This window comes from Hesperophylax consimilis, chromosome 27, assembly GCF_061612785.1.
Source record: "Hesperophylax consimilis isolate HC1 chromosome 27, BYU_Hcon_1.0, whole genome shotgun sequence".
NCBI classification, from domain to species: domain Eukaryota; kingdom Metazoa; phylum Arthropoda; class Insecta; order Trichoptera; family Limnephilidae; genus Hesperophylax; species Hesperophylax consimilis.
In genome coordinates, this window is record NC_142862.1 from 6,674,316 (window position 1) to 6,689,102 (window position 14,787).

At 32.7% G+C, this 14,787-nt stretch overlaps 1 protein-coding gene across 3 annotated transcripts in view; it reads left to right on the forward strand.

The window, feature by feature from the left end:
* dsb (scavenger receptor class B member debris buster) overlaps nt 1-14,787 on the forward strand; it is a 288,594-nt gene that overhangs the window by 230,623 nt on the left and 43,184 nt on the right. For all 3 annotated transcript variants that reach the window (XM_089647775.1, XM_089647777.1, XM_089647776.1), the window contains one exon: nt 5,552-5,643. In XM_089647775.1, the coding sequence (XP_089503901.1) occupies nt 5,552-5,643 (92 nt within the window). The remainder of the gene's footprint in view (nt 1-5,551; nt 5,644-14,787) is intronic.

Here is a 14,787-nt window from a genome sequence, read left to right on the forward strand (position 1 = left end):
ATTAAAACGTGTCCGTTATGCTTGATAGCTTATCGTGATTTGAACAAAATCTGAGATGCGCAAAGGATGCAAATACCATAAATAGAAAATATCGTTAATTGTCGATTTAATGGTCATCACATGTAAAACAGTCCAACCTAACTGTTGATATTTAAACTTTTTAAATTCATCGTAATTATTGTTTTAATCTGAATTTATCTGCATACTGACTTAAAAATTATACTGTTTGGAGTTGCAACGTTTTTGTTTATCAACGAATTTAACTTGTGGTTTGTCACGTGATTGATCCAACGAAGTAAATATTCTATTATCGTTAATTGCACGGACAAGGTTGAATTGCGGAGCAGAACGTGACAACTTCACTAGATAAATGTGTATTGTAATTATTACAGTTTTCTACAGCAATTTTCATAATTAAAACAAGGGTTATGAACTTATATGTTTATGATTCTAAGCGCATTTATTTGTTGGGTGACGTCAACGGATTTGATTGATGTAACAGGTGTCTCGTGGAAGGTTATAAAATATTTTAAAACACCAGTGGCGTGAATTGCAAAAAAAAAGATTATAACAAAATTATTTGGAATGCTGTGTGGTATTTTTAAGGGAAAGGGATGAGAGGAAGTTTGGGAAGGTAAAACGTATGATGATTGGGTAGAAATCCAAGGATCAGTTGTAATGATCTGCCCTTTCTACTTCAAACTTTTCCTTCTCTTCTTTCTACGATACATTTTCCTTAAGTCCCGTAGGTAACTTTTCCATAAGGCTTTGGTTATATATATATCCGGGGTAGGAAGGTCCTCCCTGCCGTCTTTTCTTTATTACACACCCCTTCAAGTGTGTACATCCTAGTTTGTCTACGTGACGTACGACCTTGAACGTACTCATTTCACGTGACGGTTCAGTATAAAAAGGCTTCACCGAACGTTGTGTTGGTTTTTTGTTTCTCGGTTTAGAAACCTAGTTATTTATGTTTTGTGTGGTATCCCTTGGTTCTTTTGAGATAGAGTGAGTTGAATCCATTACCGCTGTTTTTCAAAACCATTTCATAAACCTTATCTTCTAAGTCGCCTGCTCACCCCCCCCTAGCTACTCGATTCTACCTATCGTAGGGTAATGTGAATTAATAAAGTGTTAGATTTTATATATGTGATATACATACGATAAATTTATGGTGTTAGTTGTCGGCGCCATCCATGTATATATTTTGGGAGGGGAAGGAGAGGAAAGGAAATGAATTTTTTTCAAGTTAAGATTGGCTCCTCCGCTTACCAAACAAAACTGATGGATGATAATTTGAGCAAGGCGATCGATATCTGCGTGTCTGGATATCACAACCGGCCGGGTCTCCCCTTGTTCCAAATCGGCAACCTTCACGCCAGAATAAAGAAAACCAGGTCTCTTCACCAATTTCAGAATTGCCCCAATCTCAAACACCTCCAGGATAAACTACTTTACTGAGTGTAGAAGGGGAAAACCATAACATCCCTTTATCACGAATCTAGTCGCGAAAGTGTGACACGTAAGGTCCTAAGTTACGAGCCACCTCTAGAAAACATTGTAACTCCCACGTCGTCGGGGATTTACATCCCTTTCTAGGTCAATACATATATAACACACGACGATCTTGTCGACATTTTGCCCGCTTATTAACGATAGGTTGTGTGCCTACCCATTCAGCCAATTATCATGTGAGATATATGTAAGGTCTACTCGATATGCCAAATTTGGGATGAGGACTGTCTGTATTTTAATATTTGGTTCCAGTATTTATTTTATGAGGTTACTAGCATCCTCGTGTATTAGGTATGGGTAACTCCTACTGAATACCTATCCTCTCAGGTAAGGTATAAACGGATAATTGGTTTGATGTTTTGCATTTAATTTAAAGAGGCTGCCTACCTCTCGAAAGATACCTGTTGAGAAAAGTTGTTCGGTTGGTAGTTTTATTTCGGAGATTACCATCTCCCTCTTTCGACTTTAGATTTGTTTTCGTGCATCCCAATTCGTAACTTAGAAAGTCAAACAATAGATGAAAAGTATTAAATTAGAAAAGTCAAATAACAGAAGAAAAGTTTTCATTTTGTTCCGTCTGGTTGCATCCGAACGCTTTCAATTTGGGACGGCATACGCTAGCAAAACTTCCCCTTTGACTGACTGTACTCCGCGCCTCTCGGCCTATATATGAAAAGTCATTGGCCTGTCTCTCACTCACAGCTGATTGACAATCCGTCTAGGGTATTCCTTTTAATGATAACATTATTTGGGCGGCAGGTGTCGTAAACTTAGTTGTATCCGTCTTTTAAAGGGGGTCCTCTGGAATTTAATAAATAATATAAAAAACTCACCCAGTTAGGCACCTCTCATTCTCAGCGTGAAGCTTACCTGGTTACACTATATAGCTAAATCACTTTAATTTTCGACCTCCTCCCTACGCTTATAAAAGGGTAATTAAATATTCCTGTAAATAAAATTGTACCTCCCTAATCTGTTAGGATTCGAACCCACAGTTAATAATCTATTTGATTCTCTGGTTTTCGGTCTCCGTGGATAGAATGCCATCTCGCCAAATCAATAACTTAGCCCGATTAAACACTTCCTGCCTTTAAGTACATTCACTCTATTTTAAAACGCAATCAATATTTTTATTATTTTCATGTTTTTAAGACAAGCAATCTAGTTCGAACTGTATACGAAATCACGTTTAAATCAACACAACTTTATAACACAATCGCGATTGCACAACACCTGGCGCCCCTGAGGTGGGTTTTTACAAAACGGCGCTCTACAAATTATCCAATTATTATTATTGTCATTATTATTAATTGTTTTCTCACTGAGTCCAACCACTTTCACTTCGCACAAAACCGGTTCAATAATATTTCACTTTAGTTCAAAATTCCACAATACTATTAACACCATCTGAATCCACTAATTCACTGCAATTTCACACAACACTTCTCATTTGTATAGATTTCATGGAGCTGTCAACGCACTCAAGTTCCAAACCTGACTGTCGCTCCGGTCTCCTTTCCCGTGGGAATCTGTTTACTCAAGGCCTGTCTGTCAATAAATCTTCCGTCGTTGTTTAAACAAAAAATTTTTAGAGCACGTTATTTTATTATTTATCGTTTATTTTTGTGGATGTCCAAAACATCACACAGTGTATCCAGGAGTAACGGACATATGAATATATCCCTCTCACTGCGGCGCAAGGCGATGGTTCGAAAGACCAGTTGGAAGTCAAAGGGTTTCTCCAAACCAGTCTCCCCCAATCTGTAACACCACGCAGCTGATGGACAGGCGCATCCTGAACACACCTTATCCAATAAATGGTTACAGGGGCGGCGGTACTCAAACCCGCCTGACAAATTATGATACAATACCAATACCGGATTCTATAAAAACGAATAATGAAGAACACTGTTTAGGTCATGCAACAATATAAGTCATAACATATAAAAGGGCAATTAAATATATCTGTAATTTTTACGTTACTAAGTAATGAAAAAAAAAAATTCCCAATCGTTAATAGGGGTTTTAGTTACACTAGAATAAAGATTGTTCAAGTACAGACTTAAGTTCTTACTAATAAAAAAAATCTTGTACTGGGATGTGAAAGAGCTGGCAACGTTGCATTTCGGCAGACTGACACATGATATTCCCATCTTGAAAAGTTTGGTTACTTTTGACGTTTTATCTTTTAATTGACTGTTACCCTGTGGATTTTATAAGAATTCCAAGATTGTGATGTATTAATGACTAAATACAATTCCCACAAATCAACGTCAATATTATTTAAGATTTTCACGGCCAAAAGTATTTTTGTTATTTGTTTTTGGGGTATTATGCCGTGTATAATAATAAGACATCTGCCCTGATGATGGACACTGCAATGCTGTCCGAAACGTTGGCTAAAGAAGGAGTTAGCGCAACACGGCATAATACCCCAAAAAAAAAAAAAAAAAAAAATTAATATTGCGCAAATAATGAATCCAAAATTTTTGTGGTTATTCCCTTGGAATTATTAAAATATGTTAACAATGTAAAAGGTGAAGTGACAGTTTTTTTACAGATTTTCTAATTAATTAATTTTCTAAAAATTTGGGAAGTTTTGAGTAATGATATAAGTGTTTTTTTTTCAAGTTCGAAAATAATATAATACAATATTTAAGTCAAATAAATAATCTAAAGAGTAACTTCATCTTATTTTTTAAATTGTATTTATTTTTACAATGTCAACGAAAGGAAGAATTATAAATATAAAGCACATTTAAAATACCTTGAAAAAAATCTAAAATTCAATGAGAACTAACCAGTTAAACAACCCTCTTTGGCTGTGTAAACAATGTATAAAATATCTTTCCATGAACTATTTTATTTCTACTAAACCTCGGTTTCTTTGATTAAGGATTTTATGTACACGTCTGTTTATCAGTTGTATAAAATGTACACTACGCTGCGTTTTTATGAAAGTTTTCTGCATGGTATAAAAGCTGTTAATCAACGAACCCAAAACAATAATGAACTAAATAGTATTTAGTTGCAATTTGCAGGATGTCTGTAAACTGTATAGCCTGAGGCGCTCGTGGGAGTGCCACAGAAAAATGAACTTGAAGATTTAGTATTATTTATTAAGGTGAATTATATTTTGATTTAAGGATTTTCTGGTACTTCTATGTATGATTATGTTTTGATAATTTTAAACTACTCAACTCTCCTTCCGACATCTCTTTTGATCTGGCTTCGGTATACCATAAGATAGATTTAAGTTGATTTTAATTGAATGTCCATTTATTTTTATTCCTGTAAGACTGGGAATGTTCTGCATTTCAAAACATTATATAAATTAAATTCTCATAAGTGAATACCGCACAAGAGTCCCAACTGCTTCCAACCGTCTAGAGCCTGTGAGACTATGGCATCCCCAATCGGGGTATGTTGTGAGGCTTCTGGTAGTGGGGATGGGAAGGAGGAAGGTGGGGGAGTACCTGGCTAATCAAAATCTGGTCACCAAACACGGATAAAGCCATTTCAAGCATTGTTTCAATTCTGAACTGTTGTCTTACACCAGGGCGATACTGAGAGTATATTCCACTCTGGAATGTGCCGCAAGTATAAAAACTTGTAAAATAACACAAATTCAGGTAATAAAAATTACTTACCCACTTCGGGATTTGAACCCTAGGCCGTGCTTACTAATTTAGGTCAAAGTTTTTTGTTGCTGTTTTTTTTCTTTTTTTGACAAATTTGAAAATAAGCAGAAAATTTTCTCATGTCGTTGTGGACAATATAGCCAGTTGAAGAATCAAACTCGCATCTTGGTGAAAACCCAATGCATTGCCAACTCAGCCACTAACCGCTCAAGTTTAATGTTGGTCATTGCATAAATAATTTAAAGCACCCTTGCAGTGACTTATTTTAAAACATGTTGGTTGATAGTCGTTTGCCATTACCTGCATAACTGTTAATTTTCATTTAAAAACTATTACCAATTAATATGTTTTCAGTTTCCTTCAATAAATTTCTAACTACAACATATTTTCTTCAGGTCGCCTATGTGTCATCATGCTTGCGGTGTTCGCCCTCGTCCTGGGAGTTATCCTGACTTCCGTCCCGTGGATGGACTATCTAGTATTAAAGGTAAGATTCTTTTCCTTATTTCTATTACAGTGTTAATACAGGTGTGTGTCTTTCATTTTAGCTTTCTTTTACCTTATACTTATTGGAGTTTGAATATCATCAGAGGAACTTTTACCCTGCAGACTGCAGGCCGAATAATCTCAACGGAACTCTCTTCGTAATCTGGTACTAGTTTTATTAATATTTCCATCATTAAATTGCCCCTTGATGTTGTTTTAAACATTCTTCCTAGAACCTACAATGTTTAAAAATTTCACCATTATGATTTGCACACACTTTAGAAGGCCTTCCTTACAATAATTATCTTTTTTTTTTCCTAATAATATTCGTTGTGTCTTTCCGGTTAGGTCGATGTGATATTCATCTGAGACTGAAAGAAGGCTGCACATATTGCATGTATCCGCACTTTTCCGATCAATTTATAGACATAACTCGGTAAACAAACAATCAACGGAAACTTACTTACACAAGGACATAAATCATGTAATTACTTTGCTTAAATTACATAATATCTTATATTACATTCGTTACACGTCCTACACGATCTACAGTCTCTCGTGTCTAGGATGAACGAAGTATGCATGAAGAATGAGTTAATAATGAATGTAAGTAAGTCTAAAGTAATGTTGTTTGAAAGAGAGAGTACGAAAATAGTGTGCAATATAATTGTGAATGGGGAATACTTGGAGCAGGTGGATGAGTTTGTGTATTTAGGAAGTATGTTTACGAGAGATGGGAAGGCTGACAGACATATTGAAAGAAGGGTAAATGCAGGTAATTCCGTTAATGGAGAACTAAACGCAGTTGGCGCTAACAAAAAATTGTCCAAAGAAGCGAAGTTAGCAGTCCACAACGGAGTGCTGGTACCTACCTTGATGTATGGAAGTGAGGCATGGAACTGGCAAAGAAAGGATGAAAGTAGATTAAATGCTGTTGAAATGAGATCCTTGAGGCGTATGTGTGGTAAAAACATGTTTGATCGTGTGAGGAATGTGGAGATCCGCAAAGAGTGCAAGGCGTAAGCGTAATGAGTAAGATTAAGAAAGGGACGCTTAGATGGTTTGGGCATGTAGAGCGAATGAGCGAAGATAGGAGTGTAAGGAGGATATATGATGCAAATGTGAATGGTAGCAGATGTCGGGGACGCCCGAGGAAGACATGGCACGATCAAGTGAATCAGATACTCGAGTCGGGCCATGTCAAGAGTCAGAATAATAGAAGAGTATGTATGAGACGATGTATGAATGTGAATGAGGCAAGGAGTGTGTGCCAAGACCGAGTTGTTTGGCGGTCCGTCCTCTCTGCCTACCCCTGCGGGGAAACGGCGTGATTGTTAGTTAGTTAGTTAGTTACATTCGTTATTTCATAAAAAATATTCACTCATTTTTAATGTTCCTTACAAATGAAAATCTTGTTTGAGGTATCAAACATTACTATTAAAGTTCTTGAAATATATTGATGACCTCATTCTTCGGAAACAAATAATAGGTGTGTGATACCCTATTGCTATTTAAACTGGACGTAGACGGAAACAAAAAATCTATTGGTCGTGTTATTATCACAAGGAAATACGAGGAGGGAGAAAGAGAAACTTTTACTTGTAGATTGTAGATGATGTGTCTTTGGAATCCTGCCGGTTTCGTGAAGATTCCGTGAGTCATTTATATTTTCTAGGTTTAAACCTTATGCAATCACCATTAATGTTAAAAATTATTATAAACAATAATAAGTCGTCTGAAATACCGATACAAATTGAAAATATCTCCCGAATAAAAATAAATGCCGCGAACGGAATTGAACCCGCACCTTTTGATGTCCGGTCAGGTGTTCTGGACCATGAGCTAAGTCGGCTTATTTCCAACATGCCAAATAATTTAATATGTGATAGTACTTCAATCATCATTACTGCTTGTTTTATTTTTCACCAGTAAACAACCAACTTTATTTGGTTATTATGGTTATTTTCTAATTGTTTTATTTTACAATGATCACCCCATGATCCGGGCACCCCTGCTAAGTCACCAAACGTAGAGAACCAGTTGAGGTGATCTTTGTTGGCTATTCAATAAATTACTATTATTCCATTAAAACTTATGTTTGCATTTATTTGCAAATCGTGTCAAACGATTCAAAAGTTCTATGTCTAAATTATCTACAAAAATCAAATGAGACACAAACTGGAATATCGAACAAGTGGTTGTATCAGAAACGGCATCTCGGACTCTATTTTAGCGAATTTATTTCGAACAATATTTTTGTATATTACCAGTGAAGATTCCTTGATAATTTAAATATTTATTTTTATTGTATGCCCATACGGGCTTTTACAAACACGTGATATACACAATAATTTAGTGGAATAGTAATCATGAAGAAAATTCTGCTATTAAAATTATATTATGAAACCTCCTCAGAAGAGTAGTATTATGCTAACCTTATTTTTCATTATGATTTAGGTATGTTGTTACAGCCTTCTTGTAACTATACTCCAAGCAGTTTAACACATCTACAATTTCTGCGAAAAAAAATCTGGGTACAAATATGTAAATGTCTCGGTCCTAATATTGTTTTTGAACTTAAAAATAACTTTCGATTGAGTAGTTCTAGTTAGTATGTTGAAGGTGATTAGGCTGATGATATCTGGGCTGTCTATAATTTCACTAGTAATTTTAAAATAAACCTGACGTCAGAAACAAGTATTTTAACTGGGAGTTATAATAGATTTTATTCTTTCATCAAGTAACTGGAGTAAGTTAGCGAGCGCGTAAAAGTAACCCATGATTTGAAAGGATAAAATTATTATATGATACAAAGTAAATAACAAGTATTATCGTCAACTTGTGATTGAAGAGCAAATTTCCTTGACTTGAACCAATCTAAATATTAAGTTGAATAACAATAAAAAAATATGTTTTAAATTTATAATAAAAATAAAAGAATTTACCTTTTACAAATCCTTGTAATGGGGAATTTAATTATGGTAAAATGCCAACCACTACTATGTTTTATGTTGAGATTGAATATTTTTCTCTTCATTGTGTAAATAAATAAGTCTTTAAAGATTTCCAACGGACATGGTAAAAAATGGAAGAGAAAAGCGACTGATAAATAAAACCTTCCAACAAAAGCCCCGCAAACTTGTTCATAGTTTGTTGCTCCATCTCTTTATTCCTGTAATATTTTTTTAACCTAAAAGGGTCACCTTTTCAAAGCACTGCACAAGTTGAGGTTATTTGCAGTGATTTACAATATCCTTGTAATTGCGGTTGGTCAACTTGTGGCGTAGGGTTAAAGACACCCCGCTCTTCAAAACTAGTCAGTCTCAATTGGAATCTAACCCAGGATAGCTGCTTATCGGGACAACGCCTTTAACCACTTGGCTATTACGACCTAATTATTATACGTCATTTTTTTTGGATCTCATATTTCAAATTCCTCCAATAAATTTTTTCCATATTTTGGCAGCTATCTTTTTGAATGATTAAAGTTATAAAGAATTGGTTTTTAACTTAGATTCGTTATTTTTTTTAATATTCTGTTTAATTTTTTGTTTATATTTATTTGTATTATTTTCTTCTTCAACACTAGTTTAAAGTTAATACGTAGATATTTAATATTGTTTACTTATTATAAACTATATGAAATATATTACTTTTTTATCTGTGTTAGTAGTGTAAGATGTTAGTGAACTTTCATCACAATATTATATTCGTTTTTTACCAAGGTCAGCGTACCTTACTGAGTATGATTAATTATATTTTCGCCCCTTTCCTTACAACATTGCCGTATCGTATTAAATATCGCATAATAAATTCAAACGTAATTTTTAAACTCGTTGTGTTCCTTTTGGCCCCAGTCCTGAAACATCCTTTCTAAATCACCTTGTCCTTTCTCACTGCGAAAGGCAAAGCTTTTTATCCCTTTTGGAGACGTATTTTTAGGTGCAATGTTCGCTGTTAAAATCCGGTCAGATACAAAAAAACAGAACATCTCTCCTTTTGCAACAATTTCTCATCCGAGAGTGTTGAACTAATCAATACAGTGTTTTTATTTCTAATAATAATGCCGTTTGAGAAAACCAATATTTGAAAACGTTATTTGTAATTATCGCATTTTTATTTACATTTTTCAAGGCTGAAACATTTTACAGAATTTTTATGGATTTTATTATTTATGTGTTTTTTTTTTAAATTGGGGTTCTGTTTTTGCACAAACAAAGGCAATGATTTTACTAGTTACGCAAGTTCCTTAGTCATTAAATACGGCGTTTTTATTAGTGGTTTTATTACTAAAATATTTTTTCATATACTTCCTTCTTTATAACAGTGATCTTAAAATTGGCGCTCTGAAAGACTGTTTGATAAAACTTTTTCAATTAAAAACCATTAATTTTCATACAGCCCACAAATTAATGTGTCAAAAAAAGTATTAAATAAAATTAAATATTCAAAACACAAGGAAAAATAATAATTAAACCCAAAGGAAATAATTAATAAAATATGCCATTAAAACATGATTAATTAAAAAATTTGCAATGAAATTTTAAAGTTCAAGTTTGCAGTCAGTAAACTTTGATCGCTGTTATGTGAATGTTGTGAAGGCTTTATACAGGATGTAGCACTTAAATCATATTATATTTGCTCAATTTTAATGTCAATAACCCTGTCCCTGATTTGGAATTTTTACTCCTGAATGTTGTGAAATTAAAAACATATATTAATGTAATTAATCTGTATGAATTAAGACAAAATTCTAGAAAGTGAAATTATTAGGACAAATTTTTTATGTAACAATCTGAATGTAAAAATGGAATTTTGTTCAAATTGGTACAGATAATAAATATCCAAAGGCACAAAACATTGCCCAAATGGACAAAATGAAAGAGCGAATGGACAAAATAAAATATTATCCAAACGGACCGAATGAAAGAGCAAATACACAAAATAAAATGTTGTCGAAATGGACAAAATAAATTGAAAGAGCGAATGGAGAAAATAAATTGAAAGAGTGAAATGGACAAAATGAAAGGGCGAATGGACAAAATGAAATATCGTCGAAATGAACAAAATGAAAGAGGGAATGATAGAAATAATATATTTTCCAAATGTGTACAATTAATGGACAAAGGCAAGGTAAATGGAAAAATATCATAAGGACAAAATGTTATGCAAATCGATAGTCAGTTTTACATTTTTGAGGTTTTTTCATGAAAAGCAGCAAGGCTTTTAGCTTCTTTAATTATTTTTATTTGACGTTATTAAGATATTAATTTAAGGTACCTACATATACCTTATACACAGTATGAAAACATGTTCATAAAAAAAGATAACCAAACAATTATACAGTGTAAATAAACTAATATGATTCAAATGAACGAAAATTTCGAATCAGGCTATGGGAAACAAAATGTAAACTAATAATTGTTTTTTTAAACCATAAAATGCCTGTCCTTCTGTACCATTAAAAATATCTACTATTTCTGCTTATTGGTTAGCTAAGCTGTGTTTATAATTGAAATGGTATTGACATTATTGTTGAAGTGAAAGATATTTTTAGTTCATGTGACTACATTAGGAAAATTAATTGAAATCAATTGCAAGAATGCAGGTCAGTCAATAAAGTAATTAATGAATTTGAAAAGTGTTGTGGTTTTATAAAGCGAATTCAACATCGTGCATATTTCTTGCACTTACATTCTGAACCCAGGCAAATTTTGTTAATTTTTAATATTTTCTACTCTTTACGTATCACCAATGATCTTTGATTTTTTAGTGTGGCCTCTATAAAGCTCCCAAGGTGAAACACCTATATAAAATAAGAATAAATAACCAAGAGTTAACCAACGAAATTTCTCTACTGTTATTAAACTCTCTCGGACAAGGTCTTTGCCCGTTGTAAATTGTAATATATTTTTCTTGGTCTTTTCTTACTGTTTAACCACGGTGGATTTAAAGACCTCGAGTTTTCGACAATCATGATTTATTACGGATGTTTTATAATAAGATAAAGATGGCATGGGGGTGCTACGCAATATTTTGCATCCTTCTAGAAGCGGAATTACGTCTTGTTTTCGTTATTTAAGAAGCAGATTTCTTGTGTGATGTTTCAGGCAATGTTCGAGATACTACGTAATTTTTAGCGACAAAACACTCCGGAATTGCCACCAGTATTGTCTATGGGGTGACCGGATAAATCATCAAAATTATAATTCATCACATCTTTAAAAAGTTATATAAAGTCATGGAAAGTGATGAAACAAAAACTTTATTAACTGGGTTAAGTAGGTTAGGTTAGGTTTAAATTTTTAAAAAAATCATCATTTTTAATGACTTTATATCACTTTTTAAAGGTGTGTTGAATCGTCACTGTGTTGAGTTATCATGGAACCTTTTTAAATATACCTGCATACTATTTATTTATTAACAAACCAGTTAATACAATAAAATCATAATTCATTCATCTCGGTAAGGCATTCCTGTGACGATTTACAATTGCAAAAATTACAAAATTTTTACAAAAATAATCACTAAATACAGTTCTTCAAATTAAAATTACAGCTTGGCAGTATTTTTATATTTGGCAAAAATAAAATAAGTATTTCAAAGTACCTATGGTGGCCTACAATCATGGGGTGACCATACTAATAATGACAAGAGAAATATGTAGTATGAATAAAATAGATAATTTCAAGCAGAATAATGAGTAAATGAATACAAGTAAATTAAGTAAGTAAGAAAAAAAAGTTAATAAAAATTCGTAAATTAAGTTAATAATTAGATGTAAGTATTATAATAATAAGTACATTAGATGGTATACGATACTATTGTATGTTAGTTACCTATGCTATTTTAACTTGTCTTTATAAATATTATTAATTATAACTCTTGCACTAATGATATATATTATAACTAAAAACATAAGAAAAAAATGTTAGTGATGTATTTTTATACTTATCCTTCCTTAAAATTATTTTTATGAAAAAAAATGTCTTATCCACCGCCTTTACGACGCTTAATAATAATATTAATTGAATGATTTTTTAGGCCATTTTTGTGTTTTTAGCACCGGTTCGAAGCACATCGTGAATCAACGAATTTTTCACTCGATCTCATTTAGTGAAATCTACTCTCCAAAAATCTCAACGGCTTGAACCCCCGCCAATATAAAATTTGTACAATGTCAATAAAATTTTTTAAATTTCCCCGAAAAAATACATGCCGCCGACGGAATTGAACCCGCAGCCTTGTGATTACTTGTCAGCTGCTCTACCCTTACGCTACGTCAGCTTATTCTAAACCCGCCAAATAATTCAATATCAAATAGTATTTATTATTCATTCAAGCAATATGCTTATTAGATTTTTTTCAATTTGCGTGGGTGTTGCAGGATGATAATTATTGCTTGAAATAATTGCTTTCCTTTGCGCTATACATAAAAACCTTGTCATGTAAACATTAGTTGATAATTTAAAAAAAAAAATAATAAATTATTTTCAGATTTGATATTTTCAATATGGATCTTTCGGTGACGGGAAAATTTGGTTATTCTTATTTATTTTACATCTTCTAAAAAATTTCCTTTTATTTCGTGTTTCCTGTCTTTGAACTTTGTTTAAATGCATTTCTGTCACTTTGCTTTGCGGTTGGTTCTGTGAAAAGGTTTAAATTTTTAACCTTTGTTTGCTTTTAAATATAATGTTTCTTTGTTTTGGTGTAATATTCCTTGAAATACCTGAAGGAAAGGTGTAAGGGGTTCTGAAAAAGATATTGAAAAATATTTTTAGGTTTGTGAAAATACTTTATATTGAATTGAAGTGAACGTTTTTTTAGTAAAGTTTCAATATCAATAATAAATGTTTGTGCAATTGTTCAACGAAATCTTCGATAGTAACAAAAACATTCTTAGATGCTCGTGCATACGTCAATATTCAAAATATTTAAGATTCTCTTTTTTTACGGTAATCTTTTCAATTATAATATCATTATCGGTAAAGTCAGAAGCATCTGTCAACAAAAGATTGAAACTCAAGCAACAAGATGTCTACGTGTGAATCGATACGTCAAATACAAATTATACGCAATTTATTAAAATGTTCTAAAAAACGTTGACGTCTATACGCTTTTATTGTCTGGCATATCATTTGCTTATTACGTTGTATGCAATAAAAAAGTGTACATTAGTGGTAATTACTCAAGTTTTCGATAACAAAACTTCTTCTAATCGGACTTTCAATTTTTATTAAAAATTAAAACGATTTTTTAAGTGATTCTTTCGAAATACAGAAAAACAATTTGACTGGCATTATTATGTTAGAGGTTTGTTGTTATAAAAAAAAAGAATAAAAAGATTTTATTAATTAAATAATTATTGAAGACAATATTAGCGATTCCTAAACGAAAATCTGAAACGGAAAAATCAGAAAAAGATACGGTTACATCTAGGACTCGAACCCAGGACCCTCAGGGTCCTTTAAGAATCGCTAATATTGGCTTCAATAATCAAATATTATAATTTGAGGTTTTACTCAATAAGTTATTCCAAAAAATAAATATTCATCCTAGACTTGCAGAAAAGTCATTAGATGTCGCACATTAAAATTAAAATAAGATATGTTTATCTAAAGACGCTTTCTAGATTGCTTTTAGTTTGGGTTGAATCTTGCGATCACACATAAAGATAGTTGCCAATAAAAATGTGCGGTGAGAAAAAATGAAGACAATATTGGTAGTTTTTATTCGAAGTATGATACAGTTAAATATGACCAAAAGAGATAGGGTCCCATTTGCTCAGTTGGTAGAGCGGTGCCCCGGTAAGGTAAGGGTCCTGGGTTCGAGTCTGAGATGTGACCGTATCTTTTTCTGATTTTTCTGTTTCAGATTTTCGTTTAGGAATCGTTAATATTGTCTTCAATAATTAAATATTACAATTTGAGGTATTACTTACTAAGTTATTCCAAAAAATACATAAGATAGAGAAATAGATAAGATTTTATGAATGTTTAATTTAAATTTATATTTTGTTACCTTTTTTTAAGGTCTGAACAAAATAGTAGTTATTATATCAACATTTGCTCAATAATACCAGCAACCAACATTGTCAATAGATTCCCGTTTTACCACACTAACCAGTTTCTTCAATTTATTA